The sequence below is a fragment of the Monopterus albus genome, unplaced genomic scaffold (genome assembly GCF_001952655.1).
Source record: "Monopterus albus unplaced genomic scaffold, M_albus_1.0 scaffold30.1, whole genome shotgun sequence".
Lineage (NCBI taxonomy): Eukaryota > Metazoa > Chordata > Actinopteri > Synbranchiformes > Synbranchidae > Monopterus > Monopterus albus.
In genome coordinates this window covers 65,851-90,548 of record NW_018127910.1, presented here as the reverse complement: position 1 = coordinate 90,548, position 24,698 = coordinate 65,851, and the positions used below count along the sequence as shown (strand labels likewise).

Below are 24,698 nucleotides of genomic sequence, written 5' to 3'. Positions count from 1 at the left end.
TAATCCTGGCATGCCTGGAGGACCCTGAAAAAAGTACATAGATTAGTTCTGATTATGGCAACTTGCACATGGTTTTAGTGACAAAAGCAAATTTAGGATTTGTTATGATACAAACCACAGGGCCAGGGATGCCTTCGCCTGTTGGACCAACTGGACCTGGTGAACCTGACTGACCATGATCTCCCTGGTTAAACAAAATTCCATGATGAAACCAGCAACATGATGTAGTTTACACAAATATAGTTTTGGAGTTCTACAAACAAACAAACAAACAAACAAAACCCCCCAAAAGAAACCCTAGTAGTGCTTACCTTTGGACCAGGTAGCCCATGGCCTGTTTCCCCAATAGGGCCAGGAGGGCCAGCAGGACCTACATCACCCTGGAGACAAGACAAAGTTGCACTGATGATTTGTGGCAACAGTGTTTTCGCATATCAGACTCAGTTTGTCATTTCTTCTGGCTTTGTGTTAGGTGTTAAGAGACAATTTAATGAGGTTTCCATTTACCTTTGGACCTGGTATAGACCGTCCTGGCAGCCCTGGCATGCCCTGCTGACCTGATATTCCCTGTTCCCCCTAGGTGAGAATTGGTAAGAAAATCTGATTCATGCTTGTATCTTTTTTTAACAATATGTTTTTGCCAGGGCTTATTTCTTTATTCGTTGAAAGGCTGGGTTAATGTGGCATAAATCTTCAACTGCAGTGTAATCATTATGAAATGAATGGAAAGAAGGTGGGGACAGGAGCTTATTATACATCACCAAGGAAGCTATAACACCACAACAAAATATATTAATTCTTACCTTTGGTCCAGAGGGTCCTGAAATCCCTGGAGGCCCATGTAACCCACGAATACCCCTAAGACCTTGGTCGCCCTGGGAGGAGGTACAGCCACACATCATCTGAATAACATCTGTTGTGATATAAAATGTAAACTACACAAGCATATATGTATAATCTAAGCATACTTTCTCCCCTTGTGTGCCAATTCCTGGTGCTCCTTCAGGACCTCTTAAACCAGATGAACCAGGTTCACCCTAAGAGAAAAAAGGTAGATGAGACAGAAAAAATCCAAATCCATTGCGACCCTGAATTCTAGAAGTAGCATACTTTTTTGCCATTGTAAAGCAATGGATAATGTAAGGTACGGTAGAGTTCAGATACTACTACAAAACTGGAGTTCAGAGTGGAGGCTTTCCAGAGTTGATACAATGTACAGTACTTTTTGTCCTGGAGCTCCATCTTCTCCTGGAAGACCGGGTAGACCGCCCAGTCCAACTGCTCCAGGCTCTCCCTGTCACAGTATAAAAGTGTTATCTAATTTTTGTTTGATTCAGTACCAGGCCCTTAACTGTGATAAGGAGATAAGTCTTCTAACCTTTGGACCTGGCTCACCAAGCCCTCTCTCTCCTGGAGCTCCCTGCTCTCCTGGTAAACCTTGATCTCCCTAAAAAGAGAAATATTATGATGATATCCAATTAGGTAATTATTAAAAATGTAATGAGCAAATTCAATTTTGCATTTCATATAGTAGTTGTTGCAACAAACCTTGGGTCCAGGTAAACCATATCCTGGAAGTCCCCTGACCCCTGGTGGACCTCTTGGACCCTCAATTCCCTGTGCAATAATAAAAAATTAGAGCTATCGATGCAGGGTGTGCTACTATGCATTTGTATGTGTCAGGGTGTGTGACAGATATAAGATACATGACATTATTAACATGTCACTGATAATATGCTACTGACCTTTTCTCCCTGTATGCCCACTCCTGTTGGTCCAGTTGGCCCTGGAAGACCTGGGGGCCCCAGTTCACCCTGGGAGTAAAACACCCAGGGTCAGTACAGGAGTGTCTGTTCTCAGTGACTCACTTAGCTATGTAAGTGCATACTGTATGTTTCCCATCAATTCAGTATTTAGCAATATACAAAATCAGTTAGAAAGTCTCCAGTGTAGTGCAGATCTCCACCAAGGCCTAATAATCTACACCGTTTTGACATTATTTGTACTTTCAGCACCATACTGAGCAGATGACAGAATAGCTTTTACTAGTTTAGGAACAAAGACCAATGTTACTGCCTTTGTACCACACCAGCTTTTCTTCAGCATCCTGTTTTTGAGTCTTTAATACAAGTGATACCAGAATGTTCACATACAGTACATAGAGTCTATCAAATTTGGCAGATCATGAATAACAAGAGTAGCAGTATAGAGTAATTACAACAAGATGCTAAATACAATATGATTATTAAGTATAAATGCATTAGTTAGATGCAGAACCTTTGAGCTTCCTTATAGATTTTATTAGTGCTTATGTTGTGTACATGCTGCCATTTATTCTGTTTGTTAGATGATAAATATATAACCTACCCGTTCTCCTTTGATTCCAGCACCCTGTGGTCCCCTGGGCCCCCTTGGTCCTGAGAGCCCCCGATCGCCCTGTAGACCAAAATCAGTTAATCTCTGTCAGTTACACTGCAGACACTTCAGATTGGGCCACAGCCAAATCTCCATTGTTCTCAGTGAACAGAGTATCGCAGAAGAGCATGCTGGCTCCTGTTCCCCTCTTGTGACTGATACACAATGATCCCATGCACAAGGAATGAAACCTTTCTTCTTTCTTTATGGCACTTCTTGAGTGCATGATTCTTTAAACTTTTCCACTATCCATGAAGTATGAAGTGATTATAAAAGCATCATGAGCAATAAATATGTGTGCTGAAATTCAGATCTGATCAAACTATTAATGTGCACGAGAGCGTATGACCACTTCTGGCAAATCCCCTTTTAAAAGAATAAAAAATCACCAGAAAGTAAAACTTATAATTGCCAGAAAGTCTGGAATAGCTTAAAACCAATGTGTAGTTGCTTGAGAACATTTTCAGTGTCCATTTCCCAAGAGCTCCCGTTAACAAATGGAAGTGGACTCATAACCCTATAAATATGATCCTTTCATTGCCAGATTTACTCACAAGTTCTGTCTTCAGCTGAGGTAACAGTGGGATAGTACTGTTGCAATTTTACATGTATTTGAGTGTTATACGTTATTGTTGATTAATTAATTAAGTACGTTTTTTTATGCTGCTATTCAGCAAAACATGCTGCCTCCAATAATACTGTATGCTACATGTATATTTTACTTTGTAAGCCATATACTGTATTGTTGCACCATGTCTTCCATGTCTTTTTTATCAGACTGACATCACTTTCAGCAGGGAAAAACAGATGTAAACACAAATCTCAAAATTTGCCTTTGATATAACTAAAAGGTAAGCAGAGCTTGAAAGCCAGTTTTCCTGAATCCAAAGACAAAACCAAAGATTCACTTCCACTTCCAGCTGGGGATTATTTTTGGATATCATCTCCAGTAGTGGTTTTTTATTAAATATTTAGGAACTACCACACTAGAGAGCTAGCTGACTGATAACCTTAGACAGTGTTATTAAAGTGCTGTGAGCTTTGGTTTTTCAAATATTTACTGTTTTATGTAATTTATTTTTCTGCTTATTGATTACTTTTCTAGCAGTGCTGCACATGAAAATTATGTGGTTCCATATATTTTCACTTGAGCTGTTAGGGCACTTTCACTAGGGATAAAGTGCTTTGCTGAAATGCACCTTGACATATTAAGCAACACAGGGGATAGTCGGGGCTTTGCTTGCACCACATTTTTTTATCCCAGTGTTTTTTATGGGTAGCTATTTCCTCTCTTTGATTGTCCATCCAATTTAATGTCCTTGTAGACCACTCTTGACAAGCTCTTTTAAATAACTCTGTACATTAGATGACATTTTTGACAAATGACAAATCATTAACAGTGCATGAGTAAAGCAAGATAGTTCTCTGCAATAGTTTCACATTTATTGATCTTTCTGAAGCATTTAAGCATTACTTGATGATTAACAAATAACCTATTGTTATTGAATTCATTTGTTACTCTGAGGTTTTCTGACTTGTTCAGACTTCTTCACCAGTGATAGACTCAGAATAATACCTTTGGTCCAGGGAGCCCTTCTCCTTGTGGTCCTTTTTCTCCTTGAACACCTTGTGGTCCTTGAGGCCCCTTTAAACCAGTGTAGAATATGTCAACCCATTGATGGCAGATCAAATTACATTTCTTTTTTGTCAATGAATCACATTTGCCAGTGAAATGTTTATAGAGATCACAATTTATTCAACAACTTTGCCATAACCCTGTGTCTTCTTAACTTACAGGAGGTCCATATTCACCTACACCCATAGGACCAGGAGGCCCTGGTCTACCCTGGAATCCCATGTCACCCTGCAGATTAATATAGTGACTTAATTTAAATGGAGAAACTCAAAGAAAAGTATTCACTAAATAAACAACCACAAATAGTCATAAATTACAATTAAGTGTTCATAACATGACTTACTTTTGGTCCAGGAAGTCCAATGCCAGTTTCCCCCTGAATTCCTGGAGGGCCAGGTGGGCCACGTTCACCCTATGATCACAACATAATAACAGCAGTGGAACCGGGAGCTAAAATCATGGACCAACAGAGCAAAGGATCAGGTCAGGAATCCTGAAAAACAACTATAGTATTATCCTTTATACTGGTCTGTCTTTCTTTTAAACCTCTCTATTTAAAACATTCATTCACTGTGTTAAAACACTACACTGAAATATACTACTTAACTAAAAGCTAAATTTAGTCATATACAATACTATGCAAAAGTCTTAGGTCACCATTAGATTTGTAGATTTAGCAATGTTATAATGGCTATATATATTTATTTATCAAAATACAACTAGAAAATATAGTAAATAAATATACAGTATTAAACACAAAATTGTCAGAAGATAACAACAAACTGTTCTAAAGAAGTGTGAGGAATTCAGAGAGGTCAAGAACAAAAATAAGAGTGGGAAAGCAAGAAAACAGTTAAAATCTGATTAGAAGTTTCTCAGAGTTTCTTCTTTGAGAGACCGAATGAACTCCAGCAAGGACCTGATTTAGCATCTGGCAGCTTCATCTGGATGCCAAGTTGATCCTTCCACAGTCCGAAGAAGCTTGATCAGGAACGGTATTTGTGGAAGGACGGCAGCCAAGAAATCGCTTTTTCAGAAGGGGAACAGGAAGAAAAGGCTGAGATATGCAAAAGCTCGCAAAGACTGGAGTGAAGATCAGTGGAGAAGAGTATTATGGAGTGATGAATCAAAGTTTGAAATGTTCAGGTCCAGTTGTTGACAGCATGTGAGAAGAAGAGTTGGAGAGAGATGGAGGAATCAGTGCTTGCAGCCTTCAGTGAAACTTCAAGATAGTCTCCTCAAGAGAATTCAAGCTGCTAAATGAAAAGGTATGTCACACTAAATGCTGACTTTGGGCTGTAGAAGCCATTTTGTCCTGAAAATTGTGTTTTTTTTATGCTGTGTAGATATTTCCTGTATTTTCTAGCTATATCTCAATAAGGAGACTGAGAAATACAGTAAAAATAAGACCACTAAGACTGAAAAAGCCGCCTATATGGCCTCACATGATGAGACACTGAGCATAAACTGACTTTACATGTATGTATGTTATTGACTGGCCTTGCTGGCTGAACTGATAATGTCAAATTTGACATAGGGGTCCATTACCAGACAAACAAGGCTCTGTGCTGTATGGTTAAGCCAAGGGTGGTGACAGTTAAAAAGAATCACAAAAGAATCTACAGGTCACAGCACATGTGCACAATGAAGTGGGTGAGAGTTGTTCAAAAACACCTGACCTGTTTTCCCAAAGGGCCCTCTGGTCCAGTGTCCCCTTGTGGTCCCGCTAACCCCTGAACAAGAACAACATACAGCCATTAATATAGAAGCAACAAAGCCATTTTGATATATGTGTGTGCACATGTGTTTGTAGGCCATTCTGTATGGATGACAGGGAATGTCTGACTTGATCATATATTGTAGTGATTTCTGCAGCTACAGTATTTCTTTTTGTGCAATATGAATGTTCTTTTGATTTAATAACTCACACACAATATTGCTAAAGCAAATAGGGGATCAGTGGGTGTTTCCAATAGTACACAACTATGCAAATCTAAAAAGTAAAGCTAATATAGTCAAATGTACTTTGATTATGGAATTAGCTGCATTGTACTTCAAGCTGTAACCTGATACTGCATGGGTTATAAGTCAGAACAGCCCTCTGCTCTTTTTTTTGTCTGCTTGTATAAAAAATATAAGATGTTATTTATCAAAAATTAGAAACACATGCAGTAAATAGCAACTAACCTGCAGACCTCTAAGTCCTCTTGCACCAACTGAACCTTCAGGACCCTGAAGCATGTTACAGGGAAGATCATAACATCAAATAAAGTAAGTGTAAATAATTATGCAAACATGATATTCAGTATGTGTAGAGTCTGCGATGTTGCCATACCCTATCTCCTTTGATTCCTGGAGTGCCACACTCACCCCTCTCACCCTGTGTTACAAGTATTAGCACAGTTTCAAATTGTGTCCAACAAAATTAATTATTTTCATTGTCACTAACCTGAATTGCATACCCTTTCTCCTTTGTAACCTGGTTTTCCCTGAAAATAAAAGTAATGAGATGTGTGAATAAACGTAAGTGACAGTAATGAATATTTTCATTATTTTGGTCATAAATAGCTACATTTACCTCAGCACCCTCTCGCCCAGGCAGTCCGCTTAATCCTGCTTCACCCTGTTATGACATATGATGTTATTCAGTATTACTGTATAAAGTAGATACCTTAACACCAAATGTAGTCTAAATTTACATCTTTTCATGGGTTTAGAACAGAAAAAAAACTGTTGAGATATCATAACCTGGACAGAACATCAGTATTTATCAGTCCAACCACCTCTAAAGAAATCACCAAGGACCTTGTCACCACTGAGGTTGTAACTACATATCATCAATGTAGCAGTGATAAAGGTTGTTGTGCTGTCCTAAAAGAGAGCCAAGTGGGAGCATACTGAAACAGAATCAGAACAGTGCCTAAAATCGAAACTTGGGGTACTCCAAAGGAGGTGGGTGAACAGAAAGAAGAGAGGAAAAGAAAAGAAGTTTCAAGTGATAACAGAAACTGTTTTGTATAAGAGACAACTGCAAAGCATGCACCTAACTGTTATAATCATTAGGTTCATTGGTATCTTATACATTTAGATTACATCCCTTATTGCTTTAAGATGATTAGCATTTGTTTCCTGAATGCATCTCAGTACTTCCCCAATGAATTAATCAGTATCCTTTTGGACCTGAAAAAACAATGTTAATAAGTGATACAACTGTTTGTTTATTCTTACAGAAGGTAAAGCATTATACTATAAGCAAAAATATTTCTGACTATTTCCACTTTACTATGGGTTATAACACAGATTTTTAAGTGTTATCTGATACTACTACAATTTGTATTGGATGACTCGAACATCTTTTTTTTTTTTTTTTTTTAAATCTGAATATATAATCTGGGTGTGGAGCACTGAAGAAGTGTAACCCTGAAAAAGCCCACTAGCTAAGAACACCATAGTGCATACAGTATGCCCATTAAGAGGTGTACACCTTTTGGCCTTTAAGCCCTGGAGCACCATCCTCTCCCGGACGACCTTTCTTTCCCTGGAGAAAGAAACAAGATATGGGTCAAAGCTTGATTGATTGTTCTTCTGAGTTGCTCTGGTCAGTGTACACTGAAATCATTCCTGACAAATAGACAAGTCTATGACCATATCTTCTGCTGAGGGGTGTATGACAGTTGAACCTGTAGGTGGACATGATACCTCATGTCTACAGGGCCAGGGGTCATTGTCTTGTGCTGCACCTGGGCAGTGTTTTATCACCATGAAACTAATGAGAATAAGTATGAGAGCCTCTTATTCTGGGTGCAAGAATTTGAAGAATCTCTCTGAGGAGAAAGCACCTGGTTAATGACCACTCCGCTGTGTGTCACGTGTTAGAAGATGATTATATGTCAGGTCAGTGAAAAGCTTGAAGTGACCTGAACTGCCTGTTAAATCGGGAGGAGAAGGAACTGGATGAAAGTCTACATATATGTTTGAACATGGGAGGGGGTGTGTACAGTGGCTGGGATCATCATCATCTAGCATCACACAGAAACTATGTCTGGTGCTCCTCATGCCCATACTGCTGTCCCACTGACCCTGGCAGCAGTAGGGATTGTGTTTCAGATTCAGAATGGCCAAGGGTCCAGTTTTATATCTCTAGTTTCCATGCAGGATACTTATGATGCATGGGAAGTTCACAATAACTGGTAGAGACAGGGCATGCGACAAACATACTGTATTTCTCTAGGAATAACGAACTGCAGTCTCTCCTCTCCTTTCTCTGTTGGAATAAGTGTACTTTTAGATTATGGGGCAGGACCACCTATCCACTTACTTTGCTTGTGCAAGTAGCTGCAGATAATTCTGACAGGAAAAAAGCTATACACCTGCACAACTACCATAACCAAAGTATCAGAATCATGTCAGATTTCTCTGCAGCTCTGAGACACCTCAAAGGAAACTGTTCTTTGGCTGTGGGATATTGTGAAAAGTGTGAGGCTAAATACTTACCCCAGGCCCACTGGGTCCCCTCTCTCCTTTCTCACAAGCACATCTCTGAGCTGCAGGGCACTTCAAAGAGAAGAGTTATGGTTGCTAAGCTGTCATGAATGTAATGTGGTACAGTCCAAATGCACATCTTCATTTAATTCCGCATTATTAAATAATATGTGTTGTCTAAATGTAATAATACTCACTCCTTCTTCAGCCAAACCAGTCTGCAAAAAAGTTGATAAATAACAATGTTGACATTAACAACATGATACAGTTCCTTGCTAAGTTTGTGTTGTGATCAATCAGCACAACAATAAATTGTGTAAATATATTGCTCAAATGCAGGGGATGTAAGTGTGTGCAAGTCAAGAAAAGATCACAGTTTAAAAGTTGTTTCTGCTTAAAGGAAGAAGATGTGAGATTGCAAGACAAACACTTTTTCCCACTATGAAAGGAAAGCCTAGGGGATATGCTCTGACAACCTGAAGATGTCAAACACTGAAAAGCTTATATCCAGAGCTGTCATAGACATTCTTTCCTTTGTTTCCCTAGTGCATTATCATCATTCCATCTGTATACAAATACACGAGTGAGCCTGCCCATTTGTCAGCTCCAAACGGATGCTTCAACTTTCTTATGACAAGGTATTATACTCACAATCCCAGTGACAATTTTTTCAACAACATCTTCATCTTGCAAATTATGGACGAAGTCAGAGGCTGGGGAGCTGGAAAGTAGCCGGAGCTGGGCTACATTGGCTGGCTCTTTGGCTGCCCGGGTGATGCCCAAAGTGAAGAATTTGATGCCCTGGTTCTTGGCATCAGCAACAGCTGAAAAAATATCAGGGTTCCTCGGGTGGGAAACACCATCTGTAAGCAGCACTGCTACCCTGATGCTGCCAGGGCTGGACTCCTCCAGGTAGATCTTGGTCATGTTGGTGATGGCGTAGGTTGTGTACGTGCCATGCCCGATGTAAGTGATGGGAGCTATATGTATCTTGAAGTTCTCTGTGCCCCTCCAGTCTCTGAAAGTTTGCTCTGTGATGACATGACTGCTATACTGCAGCAGAGCAACCCTGAAGCTCAAGCTGCGGCCAACCTGCAACCGTACCTGTTGCAGCCGCTCCACTATGTTCACAGCAAACTGCTTTTCTTCTTCATGATTGTCCTTTGCACTCTCCGAGCTGTCCAACAAGAAGGAGAGCTCCAAGCTACAGTCCTCGTCTAGGATGGCTGTGCATGCACAGAACAAGAAGGATTGCCAATAAAACACACTTTTACATGCGCTGTTCCTTTCACTGAACAAATGACTGCCTTTTTTCATTTAATTTGATATAAAAAATGCATTTTTTCTCAGAATTTGCGGTCTGAGTCTTCACAAAGAAGAACTATACAGTAGATTATTATCAAATCCAGATTATGATTAATCTGTCAAAATTAAGAAAAGCAAACACGCATAAAACCTTTAACACTAAATAAAGTACAGTAGTAAAATAGGTACAATCTAGGTCTAACAAGGCAAATTAAAAATATTTACGTGTCTTTTCTTACCTTGCCCATCATGAATATATGCACCCAGAGGTTTGGCCCTGGATTTCTTGTTAGTTCTCCTCTCCTCATACAGGTCTCGGGCCCAGACACTGGTCAATGCTGTGATCAGCAGTGCAGATGTAAAGGAGGGGAACATCCTGCCCCCAGCTGAGAAGAAAAATAGCTAAAAAATATCAAAAATGTATATCACTGTTCACAAAAGTACTCTGTGCATTAAATCAGAGTTAAAGAGATTGTGCGTCCATACTGTACACTATAAGACCATTTCAGAAAACACTTTAAACTCAAACAATTTTTTTTTTTGCTCAAAATAATCAAGCAGTCATCTTCATATACTGTGACTCGCAGACTAATCTCCTTCAGTAAAGCTGCAGTTTCTAGTTTTCACTATTCTATTGAATGCAGCCAAAAAAAGCAGACTTGAAGAAGGTAGTAAGAAGAGCAGAGGACCAGAGTGCACAGTGGGCTCCAGTTAGCCCAATGACTGTGCAATAGCAGCAGCAGCAGCAGCAGCTTTAGTCATTCTGGGGGGCAGAGTAAGAGACCCTGAAACACTCATTCCTCCTTTATAAGGGGCCAGCAGACGAGATCCCATGGAGTCTTGCCAAGACTCATGCCTTACCCTCAGGGTAGGGGAAGGCTGCTGGAATATGTCTGCAACAATGAAGTAAGGTAACGTGTTGGCTCAGTTTGGAATTTTAATTACTCCAAGTACAATCGTCAGGGCAATGTTATTAACTGCCAGCAGAAGTAATAGCTAGTAGATACATTTACACACTATGGTTACACTTAAAGAAAACAGCACTTGGAAAAATGGCAACAACATCAAGAGGTGATGAGAAAGTGAAATTGATGGCAGCCTAAATTCCACAGGTGTGGTGTTTTAAGGTTTAGAGGCAAAAGCAAAGGCCTGGTCACCTTTGGCCTCTGCCCTTGATTTTGGAATCATCATAACAGCACTCCCTTGAGAAAGGAAGGTTGAAAGGTAAAAACTTTCTAAATTAGTTCTAAAATTGCAAAGCAATGGTGACCAGTGAAGAGCTGCTAGAAAAAGAGCAATCAGATCGTGTTCTGTTACACATAAGAAACAGTGCATAATCAAAACGTTCTCAAAAAACCTTAACGAGACCCTTCTAAGACACGAGCTAACGTTACTGCAATCAACAAAAGATAAAGGGTCCACAAATAGTATAGAAAGACTTTAAGCAATGACGGCCTCACAGTATGCTCAAACAATGATCTGTTAGTTACCTAAATGTAGAATATCTTGTGTTGTTCCGTTGTGATATAGTTTCTTTTATTTATTTAATATATTTTTCTTATTAGAAGGGGGTTACACTCAAAAGGTGAGTGACATGAAACTTATATTTCAAAAGATGATTTACAAAACTTTCAGGTGGTATTTCACCTCACAGAACCTAAAAATGACCATCTGATCCTTCACTTGTCTAAGTGACCTTTTGACATGCTTCTGGGGTTGGTCCTGTGCAGACTGGTGTAAGATTCATGGAGCTTTTTCCTGCTGTGCTTCAGGTGAAGAGGCTTGTACTGCGACGCTCCAAGCAAGAAGTAATTAGAGGAGATTTTCTGACACAAAGGAATGTTGCACAGTGCAACATTGCAACTACCACTGAATGACAGCTTGGCAAAGTTCACCACATTAATTTGCTCTGTGGTAAATGACACCCATTCATAGTGTTCCTATACGCTGCAGAAACATTTTTAAGTTGTCAAGTTGTCTTTCTTCATTTGCAGATCCTACAGTACAGTATATTTTTTTGTTCTGGTTTGCTTCCTTTTTTCTGAGCTGGCACCACTGTTAGTGAACAAATATTCTTGGTGAAAAGTATTTGATTTCATTAAAAGTCACATTTGCAAGAAAACATCCCTTTTATACTTCTAAGGTTTAGCCTATCATGTGTCTGAGTTTCTTATTCAGCTCCCTTTCCTGTGTAAGGAGGTTGGTGCTGTGCTCTTTGAAGGCTTCGAAATCCTGTAAAATAATTAGAAAAGAAAACATGTCGAACGCTGTATGGGTCAGTGTCAGTTATAACGTTTAATATTGTGGATTTCAACAAACCTTTTCTAGTTTCTCATATTTTGTCACTGATTCATCAAGAGCAGACTGGAGAGATTTGACTCTTACATCTGCATTAACAGCTTCTGCTTCCTGTTCAAACCTGAAGCAAGATCGAGGACAAATAAGAACATTACTTGTTGTACTCAGTGAAACATTGTTGATTCACGCTTTACCTGTCCTCTGCTTTGGCCCAGGCTTTTCTTTCTTCTTTCCATTTTTTCTCCAGCTGCTGGATTTCCTCTTGTTTTTCCTGCAATTAAGACCAATTAATATGTCCACTTCATTACATGAAGTGATTGGTTAGTTCTGCATAGAGCTGTTGATCTTCAGCGAGAAGAACAAACTCGGTTACCTGTATCACTCTCCCTCTTTCCAAAGACACTGATAATAATTTATCCTTCTCTTTGGTGAGGCTTGTTATCCTTTCTCTCATGTTGAGCTCCTTCAGTGCATGCTCTTCTTCAGCATGTTGGAGTTTCAGCTTCTGGTCTGATCATAGAAAAATGGCCATGTTTTACAGAAGCTTGTAATTTTTTTTAACATTTGAGAGAATAATCAGGCATTAACTATTGACCTCTGTACATCTCCACAGCCTCTCTTTGCTGTTGCTGAGCATCATGCAATTGCTCAAGTACGGATGCCTCCTTGGCTTGATGTTGAGTTGCTTGTTCCAGGAGTTTTGACTGCCATCCAGCTAATGTCACCCTTAAACAGATGCAAAATGCAGCATCAAAAGTATGATGTTTATAAGATGAAAAGATTAAACAATAAATTGATCTTTCTATGCTATTAATAACTGACATAGTTGCTTTTCTTACTGATATTCAGTTTCTTTATTTGTGTATTTTTCTGTCAGTTGTTTCATTTCTTGCATCAGTTTTTGAACAATCATGTCACTATCTTGTGATTTTTGAGAGAGGAGTGTGTCATTTTTGGCCTGCAGCTGTTTGTTTTCCATTTTTAACTGGGCATTTTGATTTTTGTACTCATACATGAAAGCAATAATTGCTTGATTGTTTTCAGCTAAATCCATAAATCTCTTCTCTAATATCTCTGCCTTCATTCTTTCTTCGGCCAGTTCTTTCTGGTGCTCTGTCGCTCTGTCCTCCAGCTCCGCATTCATTTTTTGCAGGGCTTGATATCGAACAAGCTGATCATCTGCTCTCTCTTTCAGTATGCAGATCAGATTTGACTGTTCATCTATCCTGGACCGCAGCATCTCTGTCCCTGTCATATCCTCTGCAGAAAATCTTAGTTTCTCCAGTGACGTCTGAATATTGTCCATATGCTGAGAACAAAGGAAAATGCCTTGTGTTAAAATATGACAGACATGTTGATGCACTGGCAGCTTCTTAGTAAGGTTATACTACGTCTGGACTAGAGCCTGAATTTTTGATGTTGACACAAGTATCAATATTAAAGAGTTTTAAAAAAATCTGATAATGATATAGTGGTGTAAAGAACTGTGGTCAACATATGAACCCTGGGGAACATTTTACTCCTAAATATAAACTTGTTAGTGCTCCCTACTAGATGAAGTGCAATGTGTAATGGTTTTAACTGAATATCAGCCCTGTTGATTTATTGACTGGAATTTAGTTTGGATGATGCCCCCTCCCCCCAACTTGCAAAGACCCCAACTAGCGTTAAACTGATATTAACTTACCTCCATCGTGTTTCCCTCCTTCCTGAAATTTTCTGTATTTCTCTGTGGAGTTGCCATGATGAGCAAAAGCAGTTAAAGGGTAAAGCTTGCGTAGACAAACGGTTATTTATTCACTGAATGCTCGGTTAGTACAACTTTAAAAGAAAGTATCTCCGAGTTTCAGTTGCTGGGTTGCTAATGGCAACCATCTTTGAGCAGTGGCAGGTGACGTGGTGACGCCGCTCGGCCGCACGATGGCGATGTTGGGCTTCTTACCGGTCAACAGCACAGCGAAGCACCACAGTCCGTCTTTACAAGAAGGAGCAGTTTTCTTATGTTACTTAAATTATGTTTCAGTTTGGTAAAATTTTAGTCAGCTCTGGCTACTTAATTGTACATAGCAGCTGTCTTTTTTGTTACTCTTCATTTTTAGATCTAGTTAGCTATTGCGTTGGATTTATTTAGGCGAGTTACCTGTAGTATTCCTTCAGGAGTTTAAGTACACGGTTTTGAATATATGATGACGTTTCAGCCTCTTACTGCATTGGTTTATTATGTAGAACACGCTTCCAATTAAAATATTGCCCAAATCAAACTGGATGTGTAAAACGTGCAACCAAGGGCCTGGGTCTAACTCGAGCCAGACACCTTGAGATTACATGACACAAGTATAGGCCTTCAGGGCAATCTAATTTAAAACTGTTCGTAACGTTGGTTTTACAGGTTATCCCTATTACTCCCGTTCTTATTTTTCTCCCAGGAGCCCTCTTGTAACCCCCTCCGACTCCCAAGTGTGGAGCAAATAAACTATTGATAGCACTCCGGACCAGTCGGACCTGCGTGGCATTATGCAGATTCCAGGCCAGAGGGCCGAGGCTGGGTTGGGGGAGCGGCTGTCCTGGTCTTTGTGCACGCCCCTTTTCATCAACTAGCGGGCCAAGAAGGACAGACCAGAGGAAAGCACCAGCATCCTAGCCCCAGTCCCTGCAGCTCCTCCATCTGCACAGCAGAGCTGGACGTACCAGCCAGAATGTGGAGAGCACTGCTACTTAAACTGCTTTTTGTCTTCATGTGCTGTGATAGATGGGGCCACACTGAAGGTAAGTAATGTGATTTATTTTCCCTCTTACTTTTTTCTGTCCCTACAGGCTGTCAAGCTGAATGATTCATTAAGAAGCTGCAGTGTTGTGCTACTAGTGAGTCACCCAGTGCATTTCTTGTTCAGTCAAAACAAACCACTTATTGTTCCTGAATTAATATGCCTTTGTGTTTATTTAAAGTATAAACAAAGTGTCCATCTAATGATTTGAATTCAAGTTTTATGGGAATCAGCTGAAATGGAAATAACCTTGTGTGGATTCAAAGGGCTACTTTTCCAATGGAGCTGCCCAATAACCTTGAGTAATTTTAATGTGGATACTAGGTAACGCAGTTCTGGCTCTGGAGCTCAATGTTTTACACATAGTATTACTTTAAAGGTTGAGCACAATGCCCTCCTCAGACAGACACAAGTTCTGCTGAGGAACTTTTGCCTGAGCTTTACTGTTGCTAGGTAACAGAAAAGAGCATGTGACTTACAGATAGTCTGCAGGACTGAGAGCTACTAGTACACATCTCATTGAGTGGAGCAGATTTTACGCTGCAAACCACTGATTCAAACTTAATTCCAACTCAAGGAAGAACTTTCTAACATAAAACGAAACGCTTAGACACTGCTCTTTATGAAGTCCTGTGTTTGTGTCTTGTGTTTGTGTCTCAGCTAGATCCTTCTTCTCAAATTGTAATCTGCTTTCTTTTTGCTCAACCCTTAGTATGTAAGCTCCTTAGTGTGAATCAAGCAACTAATTACACAGCAGCTGCTGTAGAATGGAATCATTTCTACCTAAGGAGCAGTGTGGAGTTAAGAAAAAACTGTACTGAGAGTTACACTGCAGCTACCACCTTCGTGTTTATTTATTATTATACATCCTGGACCTATTTCATTAGTGGCTAACAGGCACACAAAAGCAGAAAAGGTGAAAGCTACATACCAAAGAGACAGTGCAACCATGTTGACAGTGAGACCGTGGCATTTATTTAAAAACAAACAAACATCTGGCATTACCTTTAAATCACAGCATTGCGTACTTGCAGCTGAAATTTGCTGAGGGTCAACTCAAATGTACAAAATGATGACTTAACTAAAACCACAGTAACTCCGTACACCGTGTCAGCATGTTCACGTTGATTATTAGCACAGATTTTGTTGTGATTAACAGAGCAGCGTCAACGTCCGGTTAAACAAAACCGCACAGAGACTCGTAGGCTGTGCTGATGTTCCACTATTTATCTTTAACTTGAAGTTTTAATAGCAATGCCATGTTACAAGGGTGCAGTGATGTCTGAACCGGATTGGACAATGTAACACTTAATAATGTATTCAAACGATTAGTAAAGGTTCATTTGTGTCCTTTAACTAGGAGTTTTCTCTAATCTCTATGTGGTCCTCCACAAAAATAACTTGTTTCCAGGACCTTCTGTAACACATTATCCAGGGATCAGCCTTGGTGTTGCTACAGAATGCTGACACTGCTCATGTGATGGTCTGTTAACTACCTTCTGCAATTTTTGCTGTTCCAGTCCAGACATGTTTTGTCAGAAAATTCAGTTTTCTCTTCTAATCATTGGCCAGAGAACTCCTAATAACCTATTAAGTGCACAGTAAGAACTTTAATGGTGTTACAAAGTACATTTTTATATTATAAGAGGAATATCAATCTGATTATTGGAAACAGACATGCTTGATTACCATGTGTTTGTTAGTATTTTGGACATGTGCGGGATTCGAGATTTGATCAGACTTATTTTTAGTGAAAATGTGTAATGAGATTGTTAGAAAATGTTGTGTTCAGACTTTTCAAGACGCACAGAATTGGCCAGCACGTGCATGTTAAACCGCACGCATGCCGGCCTCTTTCCGGTGTAGGAGCCTAAATCCTTGTGCAACAGTAACACTACGTTAGAAACAGGAATGCAGTTGGCACAAATAGTGAGCAAATCCTTTCTTTTCCTGTAGCTCCCTCAGTCTAGGTTACAGACACTGCAGTTGGAGTTTAGCCTTCAACCAACAATTGGTTAGCTGTCACTCACTTTACAGAGGAAGAATAAGTTGTTCAGCGGCTGTATTATTGCAGAGTGACGACATAATTTATAATTCTTTTCAGTCATGTTTTTGTTTAGGCGCGTACCAAAAATCATGTCAAGTATTCCTCAGTTCTTAGCTGACCAAGGCTTTATTTCTCACTCTGTTTATTCCCATGACAGCGTCAAAGCCCCTCAGTTTTTCACTGTTTAGTGTGTAGTAGTTAGAGCCAAAGTCACTTGTTTGGCAATTGACTGCATTCTGCAGCATTGATTTCCATATGAAATAGGCAGCAGCACTTCGCTCTGACAGCATGGATGGGTCCAGCGTTTCATGCTGCCAGCGGCCGTTTTCTCTACATGTATTCAGTTAGTGCAGAGGGCTGCACCAAAACAAGATGGCATTGATGAAAGTTTGAAGGCATCTCTCAGGCGCTCCACGTGACAAGAAAGAGATGTTTTATTGGTAGTGGACAGGTGCCTTCTTCATGGGTGGCCATGAGACGGGAGCCTTTTGTTTTACCATATCACCTTATTTGTTGTACTTTATTTGTACTGTCCATCTCTTTTTTTTTAGGGTGACACTTCCAGTTATGAGTTTGCATCCCTGCTGGCACCTCTTTTGTGCCATTGTAATTTCACAGTGGGGTTTAAAGCATTTGGCGGGTTTCATTCTCATGAAAATTCCTCTACTGCTCTTCTTTGTTGGGCAATAGTAGGGCGCCCTTATCTTCCTGCTTGGATAGTGTGGTGCTCTCTCCCGCTGTGGGATTAAGTTGCTAATTAGAATAGACAAGGCTAAAAAGAAGGGAAAGGAAAACATCAAATTAGACAAAAAACACCCAACTAAAACATTAATAAAGAGGCACTCATCATCAAGACTCAGCATAAACATACTTATTAGCACCAGTCACCCTGCCATTCACATCATATTTACTGACACGGTCAAGTTGGGACTTTGTCACGATGAAGACGTTGCAGTTGAAGTTTAAGGAAAAGTTACACAGAAAACATTCTTTTGAGGAATGTAAGATGAACTCTCACACAGGCTTGTGCTGTGGAAAGGTTCAGCTACAGTGTATCTGTCACCTTTCCCAGAAGTGATACTGTCAGGAAAACACTGGCTGCATTTGAAAGCCTCCAGCAGATTGGTTTCTCCTTGGCATATGTGGTTTTAAGTTGTCATGGGCTGAATGTATGGGAGCGCAAAATATACCTTGATCTATATACAGATTTTCACTGTGGTATTTTATTTTATTTTTCAAATCCATTTTAACAGTTTGTTTAAATCATGTTTTTAAAATCTTATTGTTACATTGTTCAGTTTTAATATAACAGTTTTTTCTGTTATAGTGTTCTCCAGGCATTTAATATGTAAATGTATTGAATGTGCCCTTTATTTTCAGGGGAAATACCGTATTTGTTTAAAACGGTGCATCTCTTAGCCACTTTATAGTGTGTGCACCACTTCTCCTTACTGATATGCAGTGGATGCAATAGATGCTGAAACCACTTGGATCGTCTTGCAACAAAGGCTCCCTTTGAGCAAATTGTGAGCAATTTTATCATCAGTAAACTGAGCAGGAGAAAAAGGTTTTTTCTTGGTTAGTTGCTCAGGGAGTGAAAGATACAGCCTGTTTTGCTGGATTGGTCATAAAGAGGTTTGGTGGTTTACTGCCTAATTAAGAATTCTTGATCAGAGCTTATGCGAGGCTTTTAGTGCAGTAGCACAGGCAGCGACCCCACGACTGTTGAGAAAGTGATCCTTCTTTAAAAGAATACGTAAAAGGGATGATAACCCCCAACTCTACGTCCAGTCACAGTATTTATCAAGCAAAAACACTGTTTGTTAATAGACAATATGTTTTTAGTCATATACATTAAAGATGCAATTTTTTTTATTGACAGTTGCTGAGCTGCTCAACTCACATGTAGAATTACACTTTGGCACAACATTTCATATAATTCCTAGTAAATTTATGGCACTATGGAGGAACTGTTTATCTATAGCAACATATGATTTTAGATAGATTATGCCACTATTCGTTTCGGCTGTTGATCAAGAAGGAAGAATGTTTAAAAATGGTTGATAAGACAGGACAGAGATAGACCAGCACCCCCATATATGCACCGCTAATCACCACCTCACAGCTCTTCTCATGAAGAATTTGGCAAGAAATGGTTGTGGTACCACCCAGTACCACTATTTATTCCGATTACATTTCAGACCAGACAGGATCAGCATGCACCATAGATCAGGCTGTCAGAAAGACAATCAGAATTGCACATTCCTAGTTGGAGGGTTCTGATGGAGTGCTCTGCCACTGAAGTATGCTGCCTGAATCAATCTCTTCTGGAAAATGTCAGGGAAGGTGGAGTGGTGGTGCCTTATCTCTACAGATGTCACCCAGTGAGAACATCAAAAGGAGGCTCAGGATGAGTGTGAAGATTGTCCAACTGTTTGGCAAGATGGCTGGCATGCTTCTCTCCAAGGATTGTCAGTGCTATTAACAACATGCTTCATCAGTGGAAGGCATCCACTGCCATGTTTCTATTAAACAGCGTTTTTCAGTATATTCATTTATTCAGTCAAATTGATCAGTTCTCATTTTTGAGAACTTATGTTTTTATAGGTTTTGCCCCCAGTCTTCAGGGAATTAGGATGGACAGGATCACAAGTTTTGGGCACAATTAATAATGATATTAACAGTAATGTCTTCAGTGTTAAAAGTGAATTGAAAAAGTACTGAATTATGCCTAAATGTAATTGTACATAGGATGTGAATTGGGGCAGTTCCGCTGTGGGACAGGCCGATGTATACCTGGTGATTGGCACTGCGACGGGACATCAGACTGTGTGGATGACTCTGATGAACACGACTGCCGTGAGTTACTCGTTATATCACACTGTATGCCAATATGTTATTCCTGACAGAGGTGGGGTATTTACTATGCTTGTTGGATATGGGTGTCAGTCCAATCTGAAATTCAGCAGTGGTTGAAGGCTTATTCAGATCCTTTAGTTAATTAGCTTCTTTCAGATTTTAACTTGTGAAACCAAAATACAGACGTATTATTAGTAAAACATACCTATATTATCAAAAGTAAAAGTATTCCTCTTTAGGTGTGGTGACAAGTCAAGGAAAAACTTGAATAAATGAGTCATCATCTTTGTCATCATCCAGGATGACAGTGTCCCAATCCATAGAGAACTGGGGGGTCACTGAATGATTTGAGGAGCATGAAAACGATGTGTCATATGCTGTGGCATTCACAGTCACCAGATCTCAACCCAGTTGAACACCTATGGGAGATTTTGGACCGATGTATTAGACAGTGTCTCCGTCACTATCATTGAAACACCAAACAAGCGCACCTAGAGAGCGCATGTACCAGCGCCAAGGCACAACATTCATCCACGCAAATGGGAAGAAACAAGAGATCCAGAGCAACAAAATGTGCCCTAAAATCCTTGATCCAGATTGGATCCAGATCATTTTTTAATGTATGATACTGTGCATCTTACCTGAACATTTCAGACTTCTATCTTCATTACAGGCCAAGTTTTGGTAGAAAATGTGTGTTAAATGGGGTTTTCAATTTTAATTTTAAATGGCCATCAGATCCAGAATCCAGATTCGATCTGAAAGAAATTTGGGCTGGTGACAGACACCGCCACATACGTGTGTCAAATTTCAAATAAAAACGACTGCGATAAGTTTTGCTGGAGATATGAATTTTTAAAAAATTTTGCCCTATTTTCAAGATAGTAATTTTTTGGTGCATTTTTTGTTATTTTTTTGTGACCTTGACCTTCTAGCACTTCTAGGTTTGTCCTCACCAATGTCTCTACCAACTATGCTGATGATCCATCCATGTTTGTAATCCTGCTAACAACCAAAAACATAACCTCCAGTAGAGTTCAAATTTGTAAAATCAGTGCCAAGGCACACATGTTGTGGCCCAACACCTTATTGACACACTTTATGTTGGTTGTAATTTGTCACTAAAATGTAGTTAGTAACTTTCCACAAGTGTATTTCAGTCAGCTGTTGTAGATAATGTGTGTATTTCCACAGCTCCTGTAACATGTGATGGCAGCCATTTCCAGTGCCTGAGTGATGGCGAGTGTATCCCAGATGTATGGGTGTGTGATGATGAGGAAGACTGTGAGGATGGCTCAGATGAAAGGCAACACTGCCGTAAGTACATTTTACAAATCAGCAAATCCTCGGGGGAAATATACCAAATTAATTTTTCTAACTGTCCGTCACATGCATTGAGAATTAACCACCAGAACTTTTATATTCCTAAGTTATCTCTTTAATGTCCCCTTGAGAAGCTCCAAGGTTAGGCTCTCCTCACTATCCAGTGCTTCACTGGAACCATACCACACTTGTTTCAAATGAAAAATTTTAATGCATTTTTTTATGGCTGCAGCATTCCATTACAACAGTATTGTATATTTAAAATTTTTATTATAACTTTTGTAATTTTATTAAGTTAAATTATTTTTATTATTTGATCATTTTAGTTATTATTACTTTTTTTTTTTTACTTTTAAAATCATTTTTGCACACTTCCATGTAGCTTACATAGAACATAGCACAACATATTTGGCATTAAATGAAACCTTGGTATTATGATTATAATCTTTAATGAAGGACTGTGTTTTTGACAAATATATTCCAAAACTGTGCCTGTCAAAGGGTTTGTGAGGCATAGGATATTACCGTGGTGTATTTACTTTATACTGTATGTACAACTAGATCATGTTTTCGCTACATGTAAGAAATAGCTGGCTCAGACTTTTGTATGTGTTGCTGATTCACCCTCCCATCTGTCCCCAGCTGGAAGAACATGCACCAGCGGCCAGTTCACCTGCAGTAATGGGGTGTGCATCCCAGGAGAATACCGATGTGACCATCTGGCGGACTGCTCAGATGGCTCTGATGAGAGAAACTGCCGTAAGTCTTCTCCAGGATGGTTTCCCTTTTTTTTTAATCTCAGGTTCCTGTGGCATTTTAATCAATTTGTTAAGATTAAGAGGCTCGCTGACTGACAGAATGGGCCACAATATGCTTCTTGTTGTCAGAGGTTGATTGCAGATTCCTTGGTGGATTAGTCAAGCTGGAGTTAGGCTACTATGGCATTATTGTGCTGACATGGTAGACTTACTACACTGCACACTGTGGTAATCTCACAACTGCATAAAGAATGCTGTGGCGACTGCTGTTGTTAAGGTGGTGGCGTTAAATTTGAATCTCTTGTCCTTCCCATTTCCTGAGCTGTTCACTTTTTAAAAGACATGAAAAGAAAGCTGTCAGGCTGATTTGAATGCTTAGCGCTGCCCTGATGATCATTCAACCTTTCAGATTACCTGGAGTGTACACAGCTGAGGTGTGCTAATGGGGCCTGCTACAACCGGACTCAGCGATGTGACCAGATACTTGACTGCCGTGATGGCTCTGATGAGGCAAATTGCAGTAAGAAGCCTGTCAATTTTAGAAACAGCATTTCCAAACAACCTTCACTTGGGCTGTGTAGCAATAGTTAACAAATCATCACCAAATGGTTGTTTTTGACTTTATTTTTTGTGTTCTTTAGCACAGCACTGCAACACAGGCCTGTTTTCGTGTCATAACGGAGCATGTGTTCCTCAACGCTATGTCTGTGACCATGACGATGACTGTGGAGATCGAAGTGATGAGCTAAACTGCAGTATGTAGCTTGCGTCTCTCTGCCCTCTCTTTTCCTTTAATCTAACTTTGTTGTCAGTCTGATGACTTTTACCTTATCTTTTTCCCAGTTAGGTAAACAAATAACTCTGTTCTCTTATTCATTTTAAAACTCTCTATTTCACCTACAGCATATCCTACATGCAGAGGGAACTACTTTACCTGTCCCAGTGGCCGCTGTATCCACCAGGTCTGGGTTTGTGATGGAGAGGATGATTGTGAGGACAACGCTGATGAAAAAGGCTGTGGTATGGATACAGTAGTTGAAAGGCAGTTATCATAAATCCAGTTAATTTTCACTGTTAGACATTTGTCTGGTTAAGGAACACTAGAATGGGATACGACTGGAGCTCTCTGTGTGAACCTGACTCATTTTCAGTCTCCATGGTTGGTTTGGTCTACTATGATGCTATGCCTCCGCTCCTTTAAGTGTGTTATTGAAATGCCTCTTTGTGGCACAAGATTGTGCACTCCCCGCCCCCGGCTTTAGAATTCCTCCTTATGGCTGTGAAGAGTGTGTGTTTTTAGAGGATGGGCTGCAGAAGCCCTCTGAGCTCCAGTGTGACCCCCTCAAAGCTCCACTCCACTGCATTGTTTGCAAGTGGCAGTCAGTTTTGATTTCGTTTTCTGTTCACTTCACACATCCATCCTTATACAGCTTAGTCCCAAATGGGGTCACGGGGCGGGGGGGCTGAAGCCAATCCCAGCCAACATCGGGCGAGAGGTGGGGTACTCCCTGGACAGGATGCCAGTGTATCATAGGGCCCACACTTAGAGACATTTGTGCACACACACACACACACACACACACACACACACACTCACACACACTCCTATGGGCAATTTAGAGACACCAATCAACCTGAGCAGCATGTCTTTGGACTGTGGGAGGAAGCTGTAAATTGTTTTTGTTTGCAGATAATGTGCAGCGGGAGTGTTACCCTGGAGAATGGCCCTGTCCATCCTCTGGCCTGTGTATCCCCATAAATCAGCTGTGTGATGGCACGGCTCACTGTCCTGAGGGAGAGGATGAAACTAATACCACTGCTGGCCACAACTGCAGTTAGTAACAACACATCTGGTGTCATATTCGTGTTAGCACATTTGCTGTCACTGAAACTGTGCCAAGTATATTCATCACTATCCTGGTTTCTGTGTTGCTCAGGTATTTGGAGATGTGCTGAGCTGAGCTGTGAGCATCATTGTCATGCTTCTCCTGAAGGAGGAACCTGTTTTTGTCCTTCTGGATATATAGTCAGCAGCAACAATAGCCGCTCATGTATAGGTATATATCCTGCATAAGCTTCACTGCTCCCTAGTCCAATGATTGAGGTTTTTCCTTCACATGGCAAGAATAGGTTGGGATGTCTATATTTTTGTAAAGTCAGTATCTGCAGGAGAAGGTCATTATTTTCATATTTGGGGTTTTCTACCTAAGAGCAGAACAATAGACAACAGAGATACTCAATCACAGGATACCAGAAGTAGGTCTTATTCACCCAAATAACACCTTAACTTTGTGCACTGAACCATTTATATTTGCTGCAATGCATCAAATCAGGTTTATAACAGTGCATTAAAAATCTGCCGTTTATGTATACCCAGAGAGTGAGAGGTGCTATATGTTTGGACTGAAAAGGTACATTGGACTGAAGGGAAGTGTTGTCCATTCACACCTCTGTACACTTTTACACCATTTTTTTTTAAAAACCTGTTGAAAATGTAATGTGACTCAAGCTGAAGTTTCATCCTCCAGACAGTGTTTAATGCTCATTTGCTCTGATCTTGATTTCATGCTGAAGACTTTGATGACTGTTCAATGTGGGGGGCATGTGACCAGCTGTGTGAGGACCGTATAGGCTCCCATCACTGCAGCTGTCGAGAGGGCTACACCCTGGAACAACACAGATACTGCAGAGCTGATGTCTCCAGTGAGTGTTTCAGCAGTATGCTCAGATTTTGACTATATGAACGACCCATCCCATCCACTCCACTGAGTGTTTATGCTTATGGTTGTATACCAAATATTGTTTTAGGT

General features: G+C 40.1%; 3 protein-coding genes across 3 annotated transcripts in view; 1 reads left to right on the top strand and 2 right to left on the bottom strand.

The window, feature by feature from the left end:
* Positions 1 to 10,598, bottom strand: part of col28a2a (collagen, type XXVIII, alpha 2a) — a 16,724-nt gene extending 6,126 nt beyond the window's left edge. The window contains exons 1-24 of the mRNA XM_020596411.1: positions 10,078 to 10,598; positions 9,185 to 9,759; positions 8,731 to 8,751; positions 8,546 to 8,605; positions 7,536 to 7,589; positions 6,630 to 6,674; positions 6,514 to 6,540; positions 6,387 to 6,431; positions 6,239 to 6,283; positions 5,731 to 5,784; positions 4,395 to 4,463; positions 4,211 to 4,279; positions 3,992 to 4,060; positions 2,368 to 2,436; positions 1,746 to 1,814; positions 1,549 to 1,617; positions 1,379 to 1,447; positions 1,223 to 1,294; positions 969 to 1,037; positions 804 to 875; positions 508 to 576; positions 312 to 380; positions 116 to 184; positions 1 to 24 (exon numbers count right to left, since the gene is read on the bottom strand). Coding sequence (XP_020452067.1) covers positions 1 to 24; positions 116 to 184; positions 312 to 380; positions 508 to 576; positions 804 to 875; positions 969 to 1,037; positions 1,223 to 1,294; positions 1,379 to 1,447; positions 1,549 to 1,617; positions 1,746 to 1,814; positions 2,368 to 2,436; positions 3,992 to 4,060; positions 4,211 to 4,279; positions 4,395 to 4,463; positions 5,731 to 5,784; positions 6,239 to 6,283; positions 6,387 to 6,431; positions 6,514 to 6,540; positions 6,630 to 6,674; positions 7,536 to 7,589; positions 8,546 to 8,605; positions 8,731 to 8,751; positions 9,185 to 9,759; positions 10,078 to 10,213 — 1,989 coding nt within the window. The 5' untranslated portion in view covers positions 10,214 to 10,598. The remainder of the gene's footprint in view (positions 25 to 115; positions 185 to 311; positions 381 to 507; positions 577 to 803; positions 876 to 968; positions 1,038 to 1,222; positions 1,295 to 1,378; positions 1,448 to 1,548; positions 1,618 to 1,745; positions 1,815 to 2,367; positions 2,437 to 3,991; positions 4,061 to 4,210; positions 4,280 to 4,394; positions 4,464 to 5,730; positions 5,785 to 6,238; positions 6,284 to 6,386; positions 6,432 to 6,513; positions 6,541 to 6,629; positions 6,675 to 7,535; positions 7,590 to 8,545; positions 8,606 to 8,730; positions 8,752 to 9,184; positions 9,760 to 10,077) is intronic.
* Positions 10,599 to 10,748: 150 nt separating this feature from the next.
* zgc:172182 (coiled-coil domain-containing protein 89) lies at positions 10,749 to 14,321 on the bottom strand. Its single transcript, XM_020596368.1, has 8 exons — positions 14,277 to 14,321; positions 13,824 to 14,111; positions 12,976 to 13,445; positions 12,732 to 12,862; positions 12,510 to 12,646; positions 12,331 to 12,407; positions 12,158 to 12,257; positions 10,749 to 12,070 (listed from the first exon to the last, which is right to left on the bottom strand). Exons 2-8 carry the CDS (start codon positions 13,878 to 13,880, stop codon positions 11,984 to 11,986), a joined length of 1,059 nt encoding a protein of 352 aa, XP_020452024.1. The 5' UTR covers positions 13,881 to 14,111; positions 14,277 to 14,321; the 3' UTR covers positions 10,749 to 11,983.
* A 435-nt stretch (positions 14,322 to 14,756) lies between these two features.
* lrp2a (low density lipoprotein receptor-related protein 2a) overlaps positions 14,757 to 24,698 on the top strand; it is a 45,961-nt gene continuing 36,019 nt past the window's right edge. The window contains exons 1-10 of the mRNA XM_020596410.1: positions 14,757 to 14,902; positions 19,700 to 19,807; positions 21,002 to 21,124; positions 21,773 to 21,889; positions 22,298 to 22,408; positions 22,530 to 22,643; positions 22,792 to 22,908; positions 23,579 to 23,722; positions 23,826 to 23,945; positions 24,463 to 24,591. Of these exons, the coding sequence (XP_020452066.1) occupies positions 14,833 to 14,902; positions 19,700 to 19,807; positions 21,002 to 21,124; positions 21,773 to 21,889; positions 22,298 to 22,408; positions 22,530 to 22,643; positions 22,792 to 22,908; positions 23,579 to 23,722; positions 23,826 to 23,945; positions 24,463 to 24,591 (1,153 nt within the window). The 5' untranslated portion in view covers positions 14,757 to 14,832. The remainder of the gene's footprint in view (positions 14,903 to 19,699; positions 19,808 to 21,001; positions 21,125 to 21,772; positions 21,890 to 22,297; positions 22,409 to 22,529; positions 22,644 to 22,791; positions 22,909 to 23,578; positions 23,723 to 23,825; positions 23,946 to 24,462; positions 24,592 to 24,698) is intronic.